The sequence below is a fragment of the Anneissia japonica genome, unplaced genomic scaffold (genome assembly GCF_011630105.1).
Source record: "Anneissia japonica isolate Jap-2015-1 unplaced genomic scaffold, ASM1163010v1 scaffold987_len1640505_cov201, whole genome shotgun sequence".
Classification (NCBI taxonomy): Eukaryota; Metazoa; Echinodermata; class Crinoidea; order Comatulida; family Comatulidae; genus Anneissia; species Anneissia japonica.
Genome location: NW_022714175.1, coordinates 342,221 through 368,870, shown reverse-complemented (window position 1 = coordinate 368,870; position 26,650 = coordinate 342,221). Strand labels below are relative to the sequence as shown.

The window sequence follows — 26,650 nt, the reverse complement described above, 5'->3', positions numbered from 1 at the left end:
GTCGGGTCCTTCTGGTGGTGATTGGACAGTACACCGGGAGACATTAACCTACTCTTTTCCGAAGAGTGTACTGCGTTCTTTAACGTGCACATGGGCCATAAATGCACACGGGACCAACGGTTCAAATGTCTCATCCGAAAGACGGTGCGCTATTGTAACTTGTATTTCAGCCCTCTAGCTGAAACACAAGGAGAGGCAGCGATGAGAATTGAACCGGGGACCTAGAGATCTCCACGGTTCAGCGCACACACAGCGGCTCCCACCAGATTAGCCGACAGAGCTAAGCTGCTCTCTCGCAATTACATATAAAAATGGAAAATATTTTTACCAATTTTAAGCTCCATCCACACTATCAAATTTTAAGTGACAAATTTATGCGATTTATTTATTTATTCAACAATATTTTGAGAGGGTGGCTCTGACAGCAATGCTGACATGAAGAGGCCCTCTTTCACAGCAATTCCAAATACAGATATAAAATTCAACTGCAGAGAATAAAAATATATATTAGCATGATGTCATATTACACCCAAATATGGGCATATGACATTTTTTTGTCACAAATTTTGATAGTGCGGACAAAGCCTTAAAATTATCGGAAACAACCAAACAGTTGGTAGCTTATGTAAACTGTAACCCATATTTTTTCTTAAAAGCTTTTGATACATAATATACATGTACAGGGTCAGGAATTAACCAATTATGATACACTTATTAAATTCTTTAACATGTGTTTGTGGGTGTGTTCTTATTCTGTGGATTATGTATTATTATGCTTATAAAGCAGAAAGTGGGCCCTTGAGCCCCCAAAGATGCACTGCCTGAAAATCCCTTAAGTACAAACATTTACTCCCCCTTCTTTCAAGTACACTCACAGGAACACTTTGCTGTTGTACCCCAACCCTAATATATTCACTGTTACATAAATAATGCTCAGTTAAAAATACTATTACCATTGCTATTGATTTACCTATAAAATATTTCATAAACTAAAGACATCAAGACAACATACTGTGGATTCAAACAGAATATTTATCTAAAACCTACAATCAGGAATTTCAAATGATAATTGCAAAATTGCCTACTGTACATAGCTTTTAACAACCGTCTAACACAGGAAGAGATTTCCAGAATGAAAATCATCAGCTGTCAGGCAAAAAAAGTCAACTTGAAAAATAAATTGTTTCCAAATCTGCCTTTGGTAATTTTTGAAAATTTGTGTCCCAGATACATTGTTTTGTCGTCAGTCGAATATTTATTCTGATTTAATCAGCAACCCACACTTTGTTAGGCATCCCTTCTCTAATGAAACTAGCCTACAGAAATAATTATTATGCATTTAACTTTAGAGAAGTTGTCAACATATATACAGCACCATGTTGATGTATATTATAATTCCAGTTCCAGAGCAGTTGTCAAAGGCTGTTTATACAAAGAATCCTTATTCTCAAAAATTTAGCATGTCTATTTTTTCTTATATACAATTTTAAAATAAAAACTTCAAAATTACATTAAAGACGTATTATCTGTCATGAAAAATTGATGATAATACGAATACGACGGAACTTAACAACCGTCTTACACAGGAAGAGATTTCCAGAATGAAAATCATCAGCTGTCAGGCAAAAAAAGTCAAATTGAAAAATAAATTGTTTCCAAATCTGCCTTTGGTAATTTTTGACAATTTGTGTCCCAGATACATTGTTTTGTCGTCAGTTGAATATTTATTCTGATTTAATCAGCAACCCACACTTTGTTAGGCATCCCTTCTCTAATGAAACTGGCCTACAGAAATAATTATTATGCATTTAACTTTAGAGAAGTTGTCAACATATATACAGCACCATGTTGATGTAGTATATTATAATTCCAGTTCCAGAGCAGTTGTCAAAGGCTGTTTATACAAAGCATCCTTATTCTCAAAAATTTAGCATGTCTATTTTTTTCTTAATATAAAATTTTAAAATAGAAACTTTAAAATTACATTAAAGACGTATTATCTGTCATGAAAAATTGATGATAATACGATTACATATTTAAATTACTTAGTATGTATATTAAAGTAAGTTATTAATTTACAATTAAAAATATGAATGAGAAAAAAAATTTCTCCAAAAATTAACAATAGGTAAAATAATATGGGGCTTGCCTTGTCAAAAACAGCATTAGTGACCAAAACATGAAAATTGACTTTTTAATATATTGTATTAATTCTCTCCACATTATAAGCTTTAAAATGATAGACCATTTCAACTTGAATTAACTTACTAAATTGCCAAAGTTATGAGTAAAAGTATTCTGGCTTTTCTGTACCAAAGTATACAATACTGCAATATTCTTATGCTAATTACTCAGTTTAACATTTATTGTGGGTATGCTGATTTTGGGATGCCAAGCCTCACACGTTCCCATAAAAATTTCACATAGACCCCCAATTTGGCTGGTAATCAATTTATACAGTAGATTTCTGTACTAGGGTATCTGTATATCAGCAAAAGCTAATTTTTTTTATCGCTTCCTGTTAATAACTTATCTGATTTCTTTCAACTGAGCTATTTTTGTTTGAATTTTCAGGTGTTTGGCATCAAGTAGGTGTACACCTTTAATTAATTACTATTTATTCAACATAAATTAATATTTGCTGCCATATTAAACAAGCAGATTTATTTTTTCTTATGTACAGATACCAATATCGGTATAATTTAATAATTTACAAGAGATTCATATCCAACAATTTTATAATTTTTAATTATCTTAAATATAAAAGTATATATACATTTTTCACATGTGTTGGTTTCTACACTACTTGGCATACACTGATGCTGTTACTGTTTGAATATATCATTTTAATTTTGATTAATAGCTGGCCAAACTGCACTGAAAGTGGGTCAAGAAAGAAGGCTGGGGAGGGCTGTAGTAGTTTGGAAATGTAATATGTATTTCACATGTATACAATAGGCTTCCAGAAATTTTCCATTAAGGGTCCAACATATCCAAAAGAGGAGTCTGATCCATGGGTCACTATATAGCTATTGGTCTGGGTCAGTGGTAAAATCCTTAGTGGGGGTAAAGAGCTGAATCCAATCCCCTTGCTGAGATTCTAGTTATTAGGAAAGTAAAAACTGTGTTTCAAACCACAATATTAAGGAACTCTAATCACAGTACTTTTGGTTAGATCATCAAAATTTGATTATATAATATATATTAAAATTTAATTATATTTTTTAGTTTGACCTCAAGTGGAGCTTCTTGAAAAAACATTACCCCTAACCCCACTACTGGTAGGCCTATGCTTTTTCTTAACAATTTGGAATATCCTTACCCAAAATAGGAGGTACATTTTGCCAATCATAGAATGTAGCTTCAACCACAATTTTGAAAGTTGAGAGGCAAATATCAAGAGGACAAATATAGAAAAGTACTGTACTGCATAGTTTGGTTTATCATCTCATTTGGATTCAGAAATGCAGTTCTTTGTGGTCTCTCCAAAACAATGTTTCTTCTGGAGTGTCAATCAAACTTTAACAACTGACCAATAACAAGAGGGCGAGGAATATGCGTATGTCCTACAAACACACGTGGTGTCCCATGTGCTTGCATATGTTTTTACACTGTCGTTTTGTGGAACTTTAGCAACAATATGCAAGGCCCAGGGCTTAGCAAGAAAGGGTCACTCTCTGTAATTTGCAGAATGTTGCAGCAAGTTCTGCACAAAAGTAGGATTACATCATCCATGTGCTGAAAGACATTTCATTGCTTAATATAGTTACATCAATGATTCAGGTGTTTCTTTATATACCAAGTAGTTAAATCCAGGCATGTGCTACTGCATCATATTTTGCTTGTTTCAAACATATACCTTCAATCTAGTCGAACAAATTGTGTCTCTTCGAATCCATGCATGTTGGAAGGTAGACGATGCTCTCCATCATCCTAGTTTAATCAAATATTGTCTTTGTGTATGTTCATATGCTATGCCTGTTCAGACTATCAAATTCATGTGACATGCCTAAATATGGTCATGATGACATCACATCATGACCATATATAGGCACATCATGACTATATATGGGCATACATCATTTTGGCAAAGAAAATTTGATAGTTTGGACAGAGTTTTATAGCGCAAGAAAGTATACTGATATCAGATCATCTGGCCAGCAGTCACCATGTGGGAAAAGCATACCTCCTTTGCAACAGTACAGAAAATATTTTCCCCATGCACACACATCAGGGTGTCATAGGTCATTAGAACTTCAAGGTGGAACAGAAGACATTCTTCATCAATGTTACAGTATGCCTGACCAAAGAGACTTTCTCGAAAGTTCCATGATAAATTTGCGAACGTTAATAAATCATTAGAAGAGTTGTTTGGATTTCGTGAGCAAATTACAGCCTTATCAGCAATGCTACATATTCTGTATCATGCAGAGTTGGTACAAATACTTGCACAATAAAATCTAATGGAGAACAGAAATACTATCATTTCATTCATCTGAGATCAACTGATTCAAATACCATTAAGTGTAATATTTGGTTTATAATAATCTTTGAAACTCAAGCCATTATCCAGAATGACTCATTTTATTTGACTGCATCGTTGTATCAGTGTTTAGTTTATCAGCACCAAAATATTCACTTAGTCCTTTTCATATTGTTGTCTCAAAGTCGAAGTCACAGCCTTGTCGTCTGCCCCCTGACCTCCCATAATGCAACTCAGTCCTTTCATGAGTACGACTTGCTTGCCTATCAATGTAACTGGCCACTGTCTCGTCATAAGATGGCGGCTGCATTTCTGCTGAACACGCATTTACAGGAAACGGACAAGTTTCTCTGTTTATATCAATTATTTCTGAATAAGGTGGAGGGGGATCAGTGTGGAATGTATGTTTCCATGCGTTATCTCCGAACCGTATTGCATCGCCATTTGCATTATATGACACGATAATTTCATCGTTCAGGTAAGGATTGTCCAACCTTGATGGGCAGCCTCTGACGCTGAGGCGATCTAGAGCATCACGTAAACGGCGTCTATACATCAAAGATGCTTGCTGGCGTCGTGAAATGCGAAAACCACGTTTCTGTGCAAATAAAACTAGGAGAATGCACATGGTGAACAGTAGAAAACTTGTGATAATTGCTAATTCAACACCGGTGAAAGTATTCGGTACTTTATAACTGGTAGGTACAGCTACAGTTATAACAGCTATGTCAGTGACAAGAGGATGGGCTGAAAGAGAAAAAAAAAAAAAAACACATTTAAAAAGAGCTTATCATGCTATGAATTTCCCTGCACATTAATTTTCAAATCATAAACAAATAAACAACTGACACAACTGTTAAATCCTGCAAAACAAGAAAAATTTCCATTGCACAACCTTTTTCTTCATGATGATCCATGGTAGTGGTGTTGTTATTGTATCTCTGTCCTCTGTTTGCGTTTGTGACTCTCGCACTATGTCAAATGGATTTTAACAAATGAGCACTTGGGAGACAGCCAACTGATCACTGGTATGTGCTGGCTTGTGACATGTTAAAGGCATGGATATGCTGAATTAAATTTTAGGAGCCATGGATTTATGCCTCATTTGACTCAGAAATGTACTGCATGTGTTAATTTCTGCAAAATCCCCAAACATTATATTAAGCCCCAGTATTACTCATTCACAATCAATTAAGTTAATAAAAATGCATAAATGTTCTGCCAAGAAATTTAAAGATATATGCTAAGAATATACAAACGGTGTAATTAATGAGTTTGTTTTGCAGATGGAAATGTGTTCTCAGTACTGTGATATTTTGAAATCATTGGTCGGCTGTTTTTTAGGTTACTACTGTATAAGCAATATAAAAAACATATGTTTATGGCAAATCTAGGGTTTTTGGGTACTACATGTATTTTGGTTGTAAAATGTAAACTATTGAGCTAAAATCAGGAGCTGCTCGAGGAAGCATACGCCCACCCCCCCCAAAAAAATACTTGCACCCCTAGACCCCCATTGAAAATGTACACATGCTGTCTCTTATACACATCTAGATGTGTATAAGAGACAGATATATATATATATATGTAAAATAGGTTCTCCTTGTGAAAAACAGAAAAAAAACCACCTGACCTTTATATCAACGCCCATAATCTGGACATCAACAAATCGATTAATAAAAGAATGCTTGTTTATATAAATTCACAGTGTCAATGGAGACTAGAGTATACTGTAGGCTAAAGGAGAACTAATATGTCCCTGTACATACTGAATACTCGCCCGACATACGTCTCAGTGCTCAATTCAGTGGTTTTTTCTGGCCCTCTCGTCATACTCCTTGCTTGAGTTGGTTCATTCCCAATTCTTGGCCCTGGTGAACAAGTTTAGGGTTACTTTTTACTCTAAAAAAGGTAATACTTACTTTAATATATTACATGGAAAGGGATGCTTTTTCTCTGCATTGCACAACATCTTTAGGCCCTTTTATTTGAAGCATAGTCACATACATGGCCACCCTGATTTAGATTGAGTGCCCCCACCCCAGGTCACTTATTCCCTTTCTGTAGTTTAAGGACTGAACCATGTAGGGCTAGAAAACAACTTGCGATAAAAAAATAAAGTAAAGAAACTTTAGATCTGCCCCTATAGGGCAGGTAAAACATGGAGGGCACGGTAAAACATCCCCCATTACCGTTTTGCCATTACTTTCAGACATTAAGTTCAGACTTTCACCAAAAATCATCAGATGGCATTATGCTGTCTAGCACTACATTATTACATATTCTTTAATGAATGACTATGAATGAATAATTATCTTGCCTTTTGGATGCCAGTTTCAGCTTTAATGGTATTTTGTATTGTTTTGTATCTTCATGTATTAAAAAAAAATTGGAGACAAATAAATAGAATGAAATAAGTAGGGCATTACTATTAATCCAAGCAATATTACCATAGGTTATTTGTGTTCTATATTGTCATATCTATGCATGTTGTATTATTTGTGAATTTCAAATAGTTACTGAATAAATGGATGAGTTATAATTACTCTCAGCATTATACCCTACTGTCTACTTCTGCCATTGAAATACATTATATTAATATGACCACGGTTACTACCATTATTATTGAATTAACATATTTTTTAATCTTTGGTAAATACTTACCTGAATAAATCGATATATACATGTTTCTTTTTTTTAACATACCTAGTTTTTGTGTATCTTGTGAATTTTTTACTTTGTACAGTACAAGTGCTTTTATAAACAGAAAATGCGCTAATGAAATTATTCAAATAATGTATAAAATGCAAGTATATCATTTCTATGTACTTGACAATATAAGTGCTAACAGTAGTAGCTGACCATTCAATAAAATCGGGTGACATTAAAGTCTTTTTCTTGCTAAATCAAAAGGGACATTACAAAATCTCTTTCTGTAATGATATACATCGATTATATGTATGCACGCATGACCATGAAATGGAATTACTTACGGCACCCAATCTCGTCAGTACTGTTAACACAATCAACAAATCCATCGCAACGTCGGAAGGACGGGATGCATGACTTGTCGCCGCACACGAACATTCCTGGTCGGCACGCAGGCTGAGGTTTAATGGTAACTACAGAGGGACGAGAGATTAAAATAACTCATCAGTGTTTGAGAAAATGGATGATAGAACCTACCATGAATTACTGCACTGCTAATAACTTGGGATCAGTTGCAGTCAAACTCAATTGCACGATGGAATTGAATATTGTATCCTTGTTATTGAGGAAGTGACTGTACACATGTATGCAATGCATTATAAAAAATCTGTGTTACATTCTGATGGTAAAATGAAGATAAACCTTGACTTAAGAATGTACAAAACATTAAAATCATATTAAAACTACGCACTCTAATTGGACTGCTCCTTCCTTTAAATAAGAAGAGCAACATAAGGCGTAAATTATGAATAGAAATAAATTTAAAAAATTATAAACCACATGAAAGTAAAATTATAGTTTTTTTAGAATCATATGGGTAAAATTGGATATGTAAAAATATAAAATGAGTGAATTGCAACCAACAGATGCACAGATGTTTAAATAACATAGGATGAACATTACTCTTTGGAGTAACATTCATTCTATGTCAATGTATGACAAAAATAATAATAATAATAACGATGAATATAATTACATAAAACAATGATTATTATTACCATCATTATTATTGTAATAATAATAATGATTATGAAATGATGAAGATGATGACGATTCATTCATTCATTCATTAAATTCATTTTATTTTATTTCACACAATACAAAAATACATTATAAAATTCTTCTGAAAAGTAAATAAATAACAAGGACAATGTAATATAATTATGAAAGTTATAATAGCAAATTGATAATAAAAAAAAATTACAAAAAATAGCAATAGATGAAGAAAACGAAAACAATAATTTTATCATTATTAGTATTTATCACAGTAAGAAATAGCAAGAAGTTTTGGGAAGAGTAGATTTTATAATTTAAAGTAAAATGTTCGGCCACATTCAAAAAACTGTTTAAAGAGTTTTAAAAACAGACTAGACATACTCTAGCAGGAGTATAGTGATAAACAATGACCATTGTCAGAACAGGAAAACAGCAAATTTTTAACCTAACAACTAGGATTCAAAATGTCAACGAATGTCAAGAACCTGGCAACCACGCAGAGGATAAATAAAAATAGGCATCGTAAATCAGACTATAACCAACTCTTAACACAATGCGTCACAAATGTCAGACTATCTCGATATCTGATTGATATCTGATTCATAAGAATAAGACCGCTTAATGTCTATACAGCAAAATTCTCCCTTTAATTGAAATGGAATTGGGTATCGGTCTGAATCACTTAGCCATGCACACAACATTTTCAATTATTAATAGAATTATATGCTGCGCTGTTTCTTGGCACCAAATCCTTTACATCCTTAAAAAAAAAAAAAATTAAAACTATATCCAGTAGTTCAGGAAATTCTAACATTCGATTCAGATTATTATAGGGAGATGCAGAAACTGCATGCTGAGATGGAATTAGTTAAATCAGACTTAGCTGTAGCTGCAACTCATCGTGGTAGACTTGCTGAGCAGGTAAGGATAATGGTTTCTGGCTCTAACCATCAGAAGCAACATATGGATAAACCACATGCTTATCAGATGAAATCTAGTCAGCCAGCATAAACCACATGCTTATCAGCAGACTAGACATACTCTAGCAGGAGTATAGTGATAAACAATGACCATTGTCAGAACAGGAAAACAGCAAATTTTTAACCTAACAACTAGGATTCAAAATGTCAACGAATGTCAAGAACCTGGCAACCACGCAGAGGATAAATAAAAATAGGCATCGTAAATCAGACTATAACCAACTCTTAACACAATGCGTCACAAATGTCAGACTATCTCGATATCTGATTGATATCTGATTCATAAGAATAAGACCGCTTAATGTCTATACAGCAAAATTCTCCCTTTAATTGAAATGGAATTGGGTATCGGTCTGAATCACTTAGCCATGCACACAACATTTTCAATTATTAATAGAATTATATGCTGCGCTGTTTCTTGGCACCAAATCGTTTACATCCTTAAAAAAAAAAAAAATTAAAACTATATCCAGTAGTTCAGGAAATTCTAACATTCGATTCAAATTATTATAAGACCCTATATTGAATTTGTTCATACAACATCTATTCATTTAAATTATTCCATTGTCTTGAAGCTCTGAATTTGAATGTTCTTTTACCTTGAATATTTTTCTAATTATAGTAGGTGTTATATTAATGTTTTAATACTTTGGCTACGGGTGCATTTGGCTACCCTTAAAAACAATTCTACACAGGGAGCAATGCCAACAAAGCTAATGAAAGAAGATGAAAACAATTTGCCTAATTTCACCCTTTAACTCTTTTATTCTACCAAATCTCCCTAACCTTATCCTTATTTACGTTACTTCACAATATCTGTTTGCCCTACATTTAACATTTTTTTCTGCACTCTACTAATCTGGACACTTTTGTCTACAGTAGTTTCATTAGCCAGTTGTTTAAAAATGAAAAGCTTCTACTACTAGCAAACACAGATAATTAAAAGATATATCAACATACGTTATACTTATTAATTAATTAGTGTCTGTTGAAAGGGCTGTTTTCCCACAGCAATTACTGTAAATAAACATTTGCCTGTTAGCAATGTTTGGTATGGGCAAACACTTACATCAGTGAAATATAAACATGATAGTGAATTTGATATGGACTTGGCAATACAATGTCACTTTCTTGGTTGCAACAAAATTTATGATTAACCCCCTTCTGGGATGAGACTGGTTTCATCCTATGGGGAGGGGGGAGCGCGAAATTTTAGAATGCAGAACTAGGTGTGCGAAAATTGAGAAAGCAGTACTAAATTTCTATTCCAATGAAAACTCTGGTTATTTTCAGTATTTTAACCATCTTAGTGGAACTAATTTGCTGTAATGCGGGTTCCTCCCAAGCCTATGTCCATGCCCTTATTAATCTCTAGAAAGAAACTAAACTAATAATATATACATGTTTAGCTGGTAAGTTATTTGAAAACAAATGGTTCCAAGATGAGATGAGCGCAATTTAATTCCACAATTCTAATTAACAATTATCCAGTGACAGTTCACACACTGAAATCTTAAATGAAATGTTAAATAGGCCTGTGTACTGTAGATCAAAAGATCAGTTCATATCAATCAAGTATGGAAGGATTGCACTGTAATGCTACAAATTTCACAAAGGCTACAGGTATTATCATTTCTTATGTATTTTAAACAAGTTTATTGTCTTCATAACAAAACTCCATTGCAAAATGCAACTGCGTGCTCCAAAATCATTCTAACATCAGTAGTAGGCTGCTATATTTATCATCACTAATGAAGTCATATTTTGCTTAAAAATTTATGGGCATTTTATTACACAAACACGAAGAAGCCATCTGCAAACATTATATTTATTTGGCAATGATGGAGAACTTCTCTTTTGTAAGTAATGCACAGACCACAGCCTTAACATGGCCAAGAGCAAACATCCCCTTTTCGGTAATTAAGTAGATATTTTTGAGTCGGTCGTACTATTTTAGATCCTGTTTTCGAAATTTATTGATAATTACCCGGATAATAGAAGTTGGTTTTTTAAAAAACATCAGTTATTCTCTTACAATATCTGAACACAAATCAAAACAAGAACTTTTTTTTCCTGATTTACAAACATTTTACTAAGAAATGTTCAAACAGATTACCAGCCAATTTATGGGACTATACAAATAATATAGGCACAGTATAATATAATGTACATTCTTTTATTATTTTTATTTTGATTATTGTTTTTGTTTGGTTGTGTGCAAGGTAGCTTTATGCAAGATGCCAGAGGCGTCAAATGCCAGATTTTATAGAGAGTTAGCAATAGTACTCAGGTCATTTTTTATAGACTTGTAGCTATTTCTTTAATCAAAGATCAGGATTCAACCTAAATTACATTTCTAGCTGTATCCAATATTGGAAGCCTGATTAAAGACAGGTGGTGTATAGTATCTCTGAAATCAATAAGAACTCTATGACAAAGAATTAATTTAAATCCTTGCCGGTAATATAATTTTAGATTCTTCCTTGAGTACAGCATAATAAATGGTATTTAGTACCGTAATTTTCCAGGTTTTGTAATGTTCTCTGTGATAATGATGATAAGCTGAACAATTTAATATTGTTATCATCTCTGCAACAATCAGATCTAATTGGCTGAAAGTGAAATGGGAACATAGCTTTATAATTAAGGTGCTTGCCTTCTAAATTTAGGATTCTGAGTTCAAATCCTTAAGTCACAATTTTTTTTAAATATCTGAAGATAAAGAGACTTAGGAAGTGATGGCTGTTTTCCCATTTTTGGGGTTAGACATAGTTACTATGGTTTATGTATATTGTAATACTCATAGGCCTATTTTTATAAATTATATACAACCTTTGTGATTTTTAAAATCTTGTTGAAAAAGTTTCTGTCAACCTTTTAATTGCAAAGAAAAAAATAAATAAAACAAACAAATAAGAAAGAATGAGTAAATAACAAAATTCATTATTATTACCAAACCACTAATACCTACCACAGTTCACCTCGTCACTTCCATCTTTACAATCCTTATTCCCATCACAACGATTGCGTGCAAACGTACACCCTCCAGAATGGCAGGGAATTTCCCATGATCCGCACGTTCGTGTGTGTTGCGCTGAAAACAGGAAAATACCAACCACCAAGTAAGTATTCATTATCAAATATTTGATAAGTCTTATTAGTTAGCATTAAAAAACCATTATGAATAAAAAAAAAAATATATTTTAAGATACCTCATAAGGGTTTTATTCAATAATACAATAAGACAATGATTAAATTCAGAGTCAATCATATGATTCAGGGGCGTACGGTGAAAAATCTAAGGGGGGTCGAAACGAAAGCGCAGGGGGCAATCTGAACTCAGAGCAATTTAGCGAAGCTTTCAGAATTCGCGGGGTGCGTTATTTGTGAGTGAAGCGAGCAACTAGGCTGGGGCTAGGGGGCCGCAAAAGGGGAAAATTTACGTTTTTACGTTCTAGTGCATTAAGTTCAATACCAAGTCAAAAATAGGCCTAATTGAAAACGTAGTTTTTGGGCAACACCAGACTATATTCACTCAATATATCACCAGCCTATTGGATTGCGGAACTCCTGAATATGGGCCTGTGAGCATTTCAGATTAAAGAATTTAAAAAAAAAAGGGTTTTTTTTCTTTTTCGTGGGATCGTCCCACTTTTAATTTTTTTAAAAATAAAGTTATAAATGAATATACTGTATTGAAAAATAAACAATGATATAGGAACATATAATTACTTAAAGCAACATTTTGTATGCGTTTATTTCTTAACGTTTTCCTTTCAATTTTATATTTTAATATACCATATTTTTTTAACTTAGTTTTTCTTCATCGTTTTCCTTTCAATTTTATATTTTAATATATTTCTTTAACTTAGTTTTTCTTCATCGTTTTTCTCAATAACTAATACTTAAACTACGCTTTCAATACTAAAGGTAATTTAACTTACCTAATATTTACATAAAAAAATAAATATTTTTGGCTGTTACATTATTGGCTGTTACATTATTTTTGGCTGTTACATTTTGTATGCGTTTATTTCTTAACGTTTTCCTTTCAATTTTATATTTTAATATACCATATTTTTTTAACTTAGTTTTTCTTCATCGTTTTCCTTTCAATTTTATATTTTAATATATTTCTTTAACTTAGTTTTTCTTCATCGTTTTTCTCAATAACTAATACTTAAACTACGCTTTCAATACTAAAGGTAATTTAACTTACCTAATATTTACATAAAAAAATAAATATTTTTGGCTGTTACATTATTCATAGTTTTTATCTGCGTTACCTATTTAATATGAATAATGTTGTATTATCAGATCATTCCACATAAATTAAAATTGTACGAATCCCTATATTACAATTATTTTTATCACCATAATTATATATTATGCGCTTGCTTACTCTCTAGTATACGAACATCACAATTACATTCGATAAAATGTATATGACGATTAAAAGAAGACAGATTGCATGTTATATGTTATCTTATTTAGCTTTTTTAGCTAGTTATGTAATGTCTGAACTGCAGCAGTGGTAAGATGTTTTATGATTTACAAAGAAAGCCTCATGAACAATAGACAATTAGGAAATTGGGTTTAGGATCAGGTTTTGATCAGTTTCATACAATTCATCATGGTAAAACATAATATTACTTAGAAATGGCTAAAATGATATAAAACATCAGTAGTATACATTGGTATGAAAAATCTTGTATTTCTTGCTGCCATCATTTTCCTTGGATGGAATAAGCATAGTTAGGTCTAAAAAAAACAATTGTTTGTATGCACTTTAATGCCAAAAATTGTATAGGAGGGGCAGGCGCAAAAAAATTTCTGTCACCAAAATTAACATATTAAATTGTAATGCTTGCAATTAAGCCTGTCTCACTATTTGTTTTTCAAAGGGTATTCATCAGACTGAATGAAAATAACCCATAATCAATATTTTGCAGCCTGGAATGACAATACCTTAATTCAAACACCAAATTTAGACAACTTTCATTTGCAAATTGGAGCAAAATAGAGATCACTTTTAAAAATTTGTGAACAAAAAAATCTAAAAAAAAAAAAAATAACACAAACTAAGGGGCGGGCGCTGGAGGGCAAACAGACAATTTTTTTTTTGCCTCATAATGTAGATACAGTTACTGTATGTACTACTAAAAACAATAATGATATTATGAATTTATAGTATGTATTACAGTACTTTATTATGAATTTATAGTATGTATTACTTTAATTTAAATAATGATTCCAAGAATAAAAACTCAAAATACATAAAATATATTATACTTTAGCAATGGATGCTGCCTGAAAATTCATTCTGTAAGGTCACAAAATTGACTCTGCTTTAAAATAAATTAATTCCATTTAATCAAGAGACCTTCGTATGTTATTTATCTTGTATTAGAGCCTAATGCAAATGGACGGAAGTGTAATTACAACAGGGCTCATTCACAAACTGGAGTATTAAACTGAGATGCAAAATTCAAAAATGCAATTTGGTTCAACTGCTCTTTACTCATCAAATATTGATGTGTATTCTCTATCCTCGAAAAACAATTGATAAACCTTCTGTAATATGAAGTTATCATAAATTATGTATTATACATATTATCAATGTTATATACCATATTACATAATATACGTACCTATGAATGATACGCAAAATACATAATATATATTTATTGTATGTTACACTACAATTTGAAGTCTAAGAAATGAAAATGTTCTAAATCCTTAATTAATACATTGTAAAAAGTGTCATTGTTTCGCCTCTCCTATATTTCAGCATTGAATTCCCATTTCCAGTCTAAAAAGTGATTAATATTTAATCCTACATTTTTATTTTATATATTTAACTTATATTCATTTTTCTGCTTTCATTTTATTTCAGTTCTAGGCTATTTTATCATTGTTTTTAATTTACTTTTTAGTTAATTGTGAATTTCCCATTTATAAACTTTTTTTTTGTATATCTTTTTTATATTTACTGTATGGAAAGCAGTGCTGCGAGTCACTAAATGGTTACACCCTGTTTAAAGAAAGCTTAAATAAATAAATAAACAATTTTAAAAATATAAATTATATATTTGAAATATAAATTGTCTATCCATGTAAACTACTTTATAATTTATATTATCTATTTCAGTGATAATATTGCATCATCAAAATCTAGGTTAACATAATTTCTTTTTATTGATAGCTAAATAATATATATTAATATATCATTAACCATTACATTATAGTACATATTATATCATTATAGAGAATACATTTTTACAAAGTTCCGTCGAATTTGTATTCATCTCGTGTCTTCAAAATGTAGGCTAATGTGTCATTTAGACTACAGCTTGATGAGCTATTCAATCCCATAATCAAAACAATAACTTCACTGCCAATGGTCCATTCAGGTTAATTTCAAAATGTTGACATCAAGGACATATATATCATAAATTTTAAATGAGTTTATATGTGATCACTTCATTTCATTAATTCAGTTGGCTCCAAGATTCATTAAACAATATTTTATAACAAAACAATTAAAACAACAAAGGGATCAGGTCCTGACAATAATTCTAAACAAAAAATGCTATTATTAAAGGCAGAATAATTTTATTTAAAAAAAAAAATTTATAAAAAAAAAACACAAAGAACAAATTATTATTTGAAAAACGAGCATTGAGATTCATCCCACAAATCCTGAATTACTAAAAAACCTATAACCCAATAATTGTGTTTCTATTTTTTTTATTCAATCATAAAAAATACAATTTAAAAGTTATATTAAGTGGTCTTCTAAAGTTGGTATGAAATAAATATAACTTTCAGTGTAGATCTTGGTCTTATACACATCTAGATGTGTATAAGAGACAGGGCCACAAGTTGACAACTCGTAGTCAACTTGGAAAACTCAGATAATTCTTAGGAGTACTTCAGACACTCCTATATCACTACAAGTTTGCAGTGTGTACTAACATTTTTGTTTGAAATTTAACACGTTTAATGAAAATACAATATATAATATACATATAAAAAAGTATATAACTAAAATACAAAATATCTATACTTTCACTAGGCAAAAAACTGTGAATGCAGGCTACCTGAAATGTTTACTCAAACATGTAGAAATGCCAGTGAATTTATTAACAACTAAACGCTAACAGCGTTCTATAGTGACGCTATTAAATGAATGATAGCGTAGGTCTATGGCCCATGGGGATTTCTCCTCACAGGTTTTGAAATGACGACATCTGTGAACTGCTCTTGACTAAATGCAGTGTAAAAACCAATAGAATTTCTGCAGTTTTGGTTCATGATCTTTGCTGAGAGTATATTATCTATTTGGATTGGATTTATTCGGTGTAAACACCAAGGATAGCCCACAAAAGTCTTAATTTCTGGAAAAGAAATTTGTTTTGCAGATTTCTGGTTTAGCTAGAGCCATCAATCATTTTTATTTCTTTTTTTTGTTTTGAAATTGTAAAGGAATCATTCATTTATGGTCTCTTTTAATCCATATCTTTATTATACACATCATCCTTTCTTATGTTTATACTTTGTGCACTTTTTATTGTGATTTTCCTGGCTGGTTGATTCTTCGCTGTAATTTCTTTATTGATTTTCTTGAGGTAAACTTCTATGCAATTCTCTATTTTTTAATTTTGTGTGCATTATATTGGTCTTTCTGGGTGTTTGATTGATTGTTGGAATTTTATTGTATTTTATAATGTTAACATCAATGTAATAAGTATTTTTACTGCAATTTCGATGAATGAAAATACTTGAATACTTGAAACTTATCACCTTTTCATTTATCATGTTAAACACATTAATAAAACATAAACATTCTGTTTACTAGTCGGTGATTGGTTGCAATGTTGCAAAATATTCATTTCAAATGTTACAATACTTTCCCTTTTTTTTATTTCCAATTATAAATATTTGAAAATTGGAATTTTAGAAAGGCTCCTGGTGACTGACAACAGCCGCAGTATTAAATGTAATGAATATATTGTTGTAATTCTAATTCAAGGATTATACGAAAATTTGAGTGATCAGACTCCCAATTAGAAACTTGACGCTGCATGGCCGGGTTGCAACAGAGATCCTCACGCAAGAAGGAACATTACAGTACACCTTGGCCAAATGCTCAGCTCAAATACAAGAGACATATAAACTCCAAATGTTTAAATAGCAAAATTCCAAACATATCACACAATGTTAATATTCTGGTGGCAGCACACAATAAAAAGTTTAGTCTTGCATGAACGTTTCCCGAAATCACGAAGAAGTCTACAGAATTCAAATGTTAACTATGAAATATTTTGTACACTAAAAATCTATGTCTAAAATCAACGTAATCACTGGTGCATTTTGATGTGCGATGCCAACATAGGGATTGCAAGATCACATGATTTTTTTGGGTTCAGGAGAGTAAAGGTTTGCATTTGCATAATTAGTAACTCAAGTTGAGTCTTAGTAGAACCATAATTTGTTCACAATCTTTCATATTTCTTTTTATTAGTGCATAATGATTATTGCTATGAAAACAGCCAGCATTTTTAATACCAAAGGAAAGCAGATTTATCAACATTTTACATTATTTCCTTGAAAAAGAATACCACTGGGAATATTATGCTACTAAACTTCAACATTCAAACTCATTTGGGCAAATTTACATGTAAAAACAAGTTCTGAATAATTTATTTCATTCAGATCCAACAACTATTGGATTTTATCAGTTATATTAAAGGGAACTCGCTGTTGTCTTTTGAGCTCCGTAGTGTTATTTGTAAGGCCCAGGGTGTCTATAATTCTGAGGAAGTTCAAAGGAAAGTAGTCTTTAGGAAATGGCAAAGGGAATGAAGTATGTCTGCTGGGTTATTTTTAGTCTCATTATCGAATGCAAGGAGTCAATATGCTTTTGAGAAAATCTTAAAGACGTCGTTATATAAAAGGCAAATGGAATGCAGTCTGTTGTCTACTGAGGCTATTGTATATTTTTAATAATCTTTAACGACGGTGAAATCCAATGAGTGCTGCTTTTTTGTGCTGCATACCCGCCACCGCCCTCCAATATTGATGACAATTTTATTTTTGGCCAATTGGAAATTTCAGAAAGAAATATAAGTTTTTATTTATTTTTATTGAAATCTCCAAATATAAGGTATGTATTATAGTTCTTCCTAACTATATAAATTTAAAGCATTTAACCATCCCATTACTACGCCGTTTACATTCAACAATAACATTTTATTTTTATTTTCTCCTCCATCTCGATGTTGTTGGCAAATTGCTGAATAAGAAAACAAAATAATTTAACTTTTATTTCTTTTCTGCCCTTCTCTGACAACCTTTAAAAAAATTCAGTTCTCAAAACCAGGGTATAAAAAAAGTCTCACAATTAAGACGTATTTTGGGTCAGAGAGTAGCAAATTTTTTCGGGTACTGAAAAAAAATCCGGACAGAATTTGATTCTAGGACCCAAGGTTTAGAAAGCAAGCAATTTAAGATTCTATGTATCTCCACCCTGAATGTTACTCTCAAGGTGGTCAGGAAGTCTTTAGAATATCTTTAGAAAACGCCAAAAAAAGACTATTTCATTGAACGGCAAGCTACTATAACACAGAAAAGCCACAATTACAGCAATTCTCCTAAACGAGCTATATAAATGATCTAAGTGCCACATCTGTGTAAACAATCAAGTTTTGGCTAGGCTTGTCAAACAGACAGGAAAATCGAATACTACTAACCCTCCTGCTAGCGGCGGATTGATCGGCGCAATACACATCGTAGATCAATATCATGCTTAGCTTAGTTTGCAATACAACTACAATTACTCCATCAAAAGAACATGCAAAAATAGTCAATAAAAATGTTGTTTTTCATGATGATGTATGAGTCAATATTGTGTTCAATAATACATAATGTACATATTTTATGAAGGACAGGAATACATTTAAAATACCATAATTGTATGCTTTACAGTAATACAATATGGTAACACTAATGAGCACACAGATAAAAGTTTTTTTTAAATGAAGGTTAAATATGAGAAATACTTTTAGTACTTACTACAGTAATTAATATGTATTTGCAGTCAAGTCAATATAAAACTGGACATAAAAATGAACCAATAGGCTGTATGAGACCTTGGCATTTTAAATAGATTGCACTACATAACCTTTACTTTATTAATAATTTAACTTTGATCTAATACAAAATTGAAAACCAGAGCCTTGCAGGCGTCAACGTTCCTATGCACGATACATGACTTAACTAAACATATTTTCTGATTAAGTCATCATAAATGACATAATCAGAAAATATGGTTGGGTCAAATTTGTGAGGTGGTTGAAAAATTCAGGGGGAGAATTTATGGCCCAAAATAGTGATTTTAGACCACATTGGTAATGTAATTTGATAGGCAAATTACAGTAATATTTTTAGCAAATTTCTTTGAAAAAATTTCATAGGCCTGGGCCTAGCTAGGTATACAGTATTTTCTGTGGGGGAGCTGGCAGTGGCTTACAATTTATTTGAAAATAGCTTGGGCCTGATCGTCTGTCACCTGAAGTTTTTTCATCACGATAATCAAGAACGTACACGATCTACGCCCTAGGATAGGCCTGCCTTCTTCAAAATGCCTATGCCTACAGCAGTTAATTTTTTTTGCCGCAAAATTAAAATAGTTTTATCCATACTGACTTGCCGATCAGTTAGCATGAGCCCTGACTGAATACTGCAGCAACTTCGCATCGAACTTCGCATTGCGAGGAAAAACAAAATGACGGAAAACTTTTTTACGCATGCGCATTTGCATAAATGTCTACACACACACACGCCCACACACACTACACACAGGGAAAACAGTGAAAAGTAATTACAACAGCTGCTATTGCATTACATGCATAGGAACTAAAAAAATGGTTACAAAGAACTTCTTGTAAATTTTATTGTTTTGAGACAAATCAAGGAAATGAAATTATGTAACAAAAAATATACATGTTCCAACATTTTCGCACGCTGGGTTTTGGAAGCACCTTCGAAAGTGAAATTTTTGACCGACAGTTAATTTTCTTTTACTTGAAACGAAAAAGGCTGGCCATCAATTTTGTTTGGTTTAATACAAAAGAAAACAGATGAAACCTTAAGAATTATTATGTATGAATAACTTTTTTTTAATTCAAGAAAAATAATACTGATGATTCCAACATCATTTATATTATTTTTTTTCCGATGCAAAAAACACAATCGCATCGCATTGCAGTACCCACTGCTACTTGGGAATCAGATTCCTTACTAGCCACTAATCGCAAGCTCGGTGATCTAGTGGTTAAGACACCAAGCTAGTTATCTGGAGGTCGTAGATTCATTTTCTACACAAATCACTTGCAAGATTTTTTTCGCAAGTATTTAGGAACGTACTGAGTACAATAACATTCAGGTAGGGCAAAAACATCATTCGTATATATAATTTGTTAGTATTAACGCAACTATCTTCTTACACATTTTTTGACAGATCTAACTCACCTGGAACTTCGCAGTTACTGCCCATCCAATGGATGTTACATATACACAAGTACTGTACATAAATATTATAACACCATCCACCATTCTGGCATGGGCTACTGGTACATGGGTTCCCCTCTGAAATAAAATCATAAATTCAATAACAATTTTAATGCCCTAATACATGATCATACTCAAGACTATTAAATTTAAGTATATATTTATTATGAGAATAATGAAATAGAAATTATTTATGTACATTTCAACAGGTGAGGAATATATTTTGTTGTAGTTTTAAAATAAAAACTAATAACTTAAAGTAAGCAGTTGAATATTGGAATTTTATTTATTATATTGTTAGGTTGATTAATGCAAGATATAATACCATTTACAGAATTAGATTGAACAAGCAAGCGTCCTCATTCATGGTCCATTAGTCAATTATTTTCAATATAATAATCGAAAGAAAATTATATTTACCGACACAACATTGAATTATATCTATACAGACAATTCGTAAATCAGATTTCTCGATTCCATCACAAATTGTAAATTCTGTGATAATGTGATTATACGTTTGTCTGTTCGATTACCAAGAATTTGGCTTCAATGCAGCTGGTTTGAAGTATCAACTTTCAAATGTGATTTAGTTTTAAAGCTACAGTAAAAGTTTATCAAAAGTGAATTAATTATAAAATTGCCAATGACACTCTCAGAATCATCATTTTTTTTTTAAAGCAACCAAAAATTTAATACAGGTACATCAAGTTGCTGAGAAGTGGATGAGAAAGCCTTTGCCAAATTAAGGTCAATATATGTTTTCTGACCAAATGTAAAATAAAAAGAAAAGATCACTTGTACAACCCTTGGCAGCACCAGCAAATATAATGTAAGGAATTTTTTAGAATGTATTACGGCCAAAAATATATTGGTTCAATTTGCCATTGTTGATGAGGAAGGATTTGGCAGAGTAGGGGATTCAGAAAACTACATCCCACAACATGGATTGTTTAAAATGGCAAATATTAATGAGTATTAGAATAATGATAACGACAATGATGATGATTTAACATTCTAGATAATGATAATGAAGCTATAATGATAATAATATCTAAAATTATCGTGTATTCATATGAATACCTTTTTATTATATATTTAGGTCACCTAGTTACAGTAGATTATGTGCAGAGGTAAGAAATAAAGACTCAATGATTTTGAAGGATCATGGACACCAGTTTTTGGACTATAGTTTTGGCATTATCTCTATTTCTATTTTATTTCTATTTCTATTGTAAATGTGGTTCTGTAAGGACCAACTGGGTAACACATTCCCTCCTCTGCCCCTGCTATCTCTCATAGCTTGAATCAAGGGTAAGTCAACAGTGGATAAATGAAAGCCATCATAATTATCTAGACAAATATTACCTCAACTTTTGACATTGAGATGTCAGTTCCAAGCTCAAGTTTATTATTTCACACAACAATATACATGACGTTAATTGCTCAGTCATAAAAAATATGTACATTTGTTTGCTTTTGCCAAACACGCTACAAATAACAATGCACTATAGAACAGATCTGAACAAAACTGTAAAAACATATTTTTAAAAAAAACATGGAAAAAACAAAATTTTTATGCATGGGCAAAATATATATGGTACAAAGACTACATATTTTTAGTAACTCTTTGTAGGATAATTAACATAACTGAAAACATTTCCTGGAAGTATAATATAAAAAGATTAGTGCTACCTTCAATTTCATTTTAATGTATTATTTAAGCATTTCAATATTACAACTTAATCTGCTATCACTTACGTCAAAAACCTAAAATTAAATTGCTGCTATTATTACATAAAATTATATATAAGTGTAAATAATTACTACTGAAAAAAATGAAAAATTGATGAGCTGAGTCAGTGTTGAATTCAATAAATACTGTTTAAGTTTATCCTTGTACTGTAAGCTATAGATTGTTTAGAGACACTAATACATTATTCAGCACGTTATTAAATTCAAAAGGAATCCAGAATAAAGGCATACAATCAATTGAGATGCAAATATCATTTTCAATGCTCTCTAAATATATATATATATATTTAGTAACAAAGAATACCATATGTTTAATGAAATTGAGAATATTGAATCTCCATAATTATTCATGTATTTATTGTCATGTTATTAAATCCAAACAACATAGAAAAAGATTATTGCTCTTTCAAAATTGATTAGTAAAAAATTCCTAATCTTTAGAAAGCTATATTATCTCATTGTATTGCATAATCACCTGGAGGGGACTTAAATTCTCCCAGAAATCAAGAAATCTCATACTGTATATTCTCAAATGGTTTTATCTTAGAATTAAATATAGTATAATTTTAATATTATAATGTAATAAATATAATGCAATAACACATGATTAGTATTCATATTGTACTTGTTGCTGGCCTATTATATTACCTTCAATGAGTACAATCTGAATGGTATTTTATGAGAGGTCAAAGGAGAAGGGAGGTGTGACAAGAATCAAACAACTCTTAACTATAATTATTTGTTGTAATGAAATATAACACTGATTAAATTAGTTAGAACACTTTCTTTAATCTGGATACTCAATTAGTGTAATTAAAAACACCTCTTTATTGAGGTCAGTTAGGAAACAACTTAATAATAAAATTTAAAGAAAAACACAAAAGTCATGATTGTATAGTAGTACTGTAACAGTAGAGGAAATTAATTTAGAATGGGTAACAGGTTACTTTATATCCTTTACTGCCACAATTTTAAAAAACACATTTTGAAAAAGTCCCTACTGTTGTAAAACTCTGCATCTGACCATAAATACTTGTAATGGTGCATTTAAATAAATGGCATCAAAAATGACAAAGAAACCAGAAAGTGCAAATTACAATACCTATGTTGCTATAGTATCTGTTTTGAAAACCTTGCAGGTTATTCAAGTAATATAACTCTACAACACGCAGCTTGCGACCAGTTACCGTAATCAACGCTAGACTCCCTGCCTCAATCTTAACTGCATTTCAATGTCAACAACCTTTTTCTAATTAATGTTATCTGGTATCCATGGCAACTCACTGGATAACAGCGATATTTTTGTTACGGTATATATTTTTAAACATACAGGCATGTGAGTGAGAAAATTTGATTTCCACTGAAACCCCGGCGCCAGGGAACTAAAGTGACCGAGTTGGGGTGGGTACGGGAGGGAGAATCCTGCTAGAAATTTTTGTAATTCTGAGGTTGAAAAGACTACATTTTAAGGTATTTCAACTGTTAAAATGACTTCTTTGTATTACTGTGTAACTATTAGCATTTTAATTAAACACAACAGCAAGGAAAGAAATGAATCCAAAAATGATGATGTGCTCTTTGATGTTTTTCAAACCTTTCGCCATACTTGATCTCTATTTTACACAAAGAACAGTATGCAACACCAGCCATTTCACATGAAGTATCATCATCTACCATCTTACTGTAAGATCTAACCACAGCATCCATTTGTTTTTTACAGCCTTTTCAATAGTCTGAAGACTTACTACTATACCTCTCTGATTTATATCACTGTGGCAAGCCATATCACGGCTTATAGAAATAGCCTCTACAACGTTGAAACTGAAAAGTCGTCTTTGCATGGCCAGTTCAAGTGTGCCAATGCAAAAGAAAAAACCAAGTACAGTCATGTAGGCCTACCAGTGTGCTGTACGCCAAACTTGTTACATCAAACGATGTACACCGACTAGTTACACCAAAAGATGTACGCCAACTACGTGTACATCAAAGATGTATGCCTACTTCTAGTGAATGTGCTATTTCGGACTGCTTGCGCCAGTGAACATCAGGACCGACTGCCATCGCCGGCACATTTACGGACAATACTTTTGTAATTTTGTTTGATTTCTTGTGGACGAAGTACCTGACCCCCCCCCCCTATAATTTTCTCCCCGGATTTGGAATTGTATTAAAAATAGCCCATAAGTTTAACAAAAAAACGGAATTCCATGAATCCATGGAATTCTCACATGCCTGAACATAGTATGACTATTTTGAATACGCCACACTCCTTTCTAATGTATGACTTTTGATGACAAGTGAGAGATAGGTTCAGGCACGAAAAATAAGAACCATGTCCATGCCTACCGATGCATTGGCTCCTGGAAAATGGACAAAAGATGGTCGGTGGTTTTTCCAGATTGTGTTATTGCTTTACATCATCATTTTTTATATGTTGTATTATAGTACCTTAACAAGCAATAACAAAATGTACATGAGGTGAACCTCACATACTAATTACTAAATTGATTGTAGCGTTCCATAAATCAATGTCAATTTCTGGCACAAAATTAATAAGAACTAATCAATAAATAGCTGTGACATGCTAATAGTTAACAATTACCAATGGATTTATGCAGTGACAGAAATTCCAGAGGGGTTTAGGGATTACTTCCTGATTATTAAAATAATAGATATTCAAAATTCAAGGGTATCAAAAGGCTTTAACCCCCAGACCCCCAACCGGGCCTGGCCTCCACCGCATTCAGTTAATTCAAGCACTTAATCCCCCTTTAAAATACTGTACTGTCATTTGCAAATCCAAATGAGTGTGTAACAATGTAAGAGCAGTGGATATATTGTCTTTTGTTTTTTGTTTTTTTTTGGGAGGCCCACAAATAAAAAAAATTAACCATCTAAAGCTTGGTTTCCATACAATTGCTACACGCTATTGAAGACAGCTTCCGGTGATGCTGATTGGTCGGTGGAATCAGGGAGCCTTCCTGATTTTGTTGGGCACTCCTACGCAGTACAATTGCTCTAAAAACACTGTAGGAACAGTGTAGCGATTTTAATGAAACCAGGGTTAGTTGGACTGTAAGATTCCTGGTACATCTTATGAATGGCTGTCAGTAATGCATATAAATGTATTTGTATATATTTTTACAAAATAAAGAACATAAAGCTCTTTCCACACTATTGAACATTATGTGATAAAAAAATGTGATATGCCCATATTTGGGTGGAATATGACATCATACATCCCATACATGGGCACATTACATGTCCCATATATGGGCACATACATCCCATATATGAGCACATTACATGTCCCATATATGCGCACACCACATATATTTGTCACATAAATTTTGACAGTGTGGACGATATTTTAATGTATCTAATCAGTGTTTACATTACAACGTCAAGATAGACCATCTCTTATGTTATATATCTATTACTTTTTATGCATTCTAAACATATAATTCCTATATACTTGTGGGGATTGAAAATGTACATCGTAACATGCGGACTTGTATGAGAAGTATGACATATGCATGTAAAGGAGACAAATATGATTTATTATGTACTATATGACCATTTATTATAATCTTGCGAGTGAAAAAAAATGTATTATATTGAACCATTATTTCATGAATTGGCCATTTTTGTAGTCATTCTTGCTAAATGCATTATGTACCATTATAACAGAATTGAATAAAAAAAGAAATCTTAATTTTTCCCAATGGTACTTCTATCTAATAATCATTGTGGCTTTTTCTCAATCATTTTAGGTCTCCATTTTTTTGCACATCTAAAATATGCATGCGTCTCATTGAATTGGCAACATACTGTGGAGTTCTGGGCATTCAGGTGTGAGCCCAGGTTGTCATTGAAGGAGCCAAGAATTTACAGGCATAAGTAAGAGATTTTTAGAGGTTTTCTTTAAATTAATGTTTAGCCTAGGTCTTAGAATGATACTTGGACAATGCCGTCTTTTCCTCAAAATGTCCACAACTTATCATTTTTATATTAGCTTTGCTATAAAGGGTCTCGCGACTTTTGTTGGCAACCCAATTTATGGTCGTGACCCATAGTTAGAAAGCCACTGATCTACATCTGCAAGATTAAAGAGCACATAGTGATTCAGAGAGAAGAATTAATCACTCGCCTATAT

The 26,650-nt window shown here is 32.1% G+C and overlaps 1 protein-coding gene across 1 annotated transcript in view; it reads right to left on the bottom strand.

The window, feature by feature from the left end:
* Window positions 1-1,009: 1,009 nt before the first annotated feature.
* The window catches only part of LOC117108919 (protein crumbs-like), a gene marked incomplete in the record, with an annotated part of 35,476 nt that continues 9,835 nt past the window's right edge, over window positions 1,010-26,650 (bottom strand). The window contains 5 exon segments of the mRNA XM_033251102.1: window positions 1,010-5,230; window positions 6,253-6,354; window positions 7,477-7,605; window positions 12,140-12,262; window positions 20,704-20,820. Of these exon segments, the coding sequence (XP_033106993.1) occupies window positions 4,650-5,230; window positions 6,253-6,354; window positions 7,477-7,605; window positions 12,140-12,262; window positions 20,704-20,820 (1,052 nt within the window).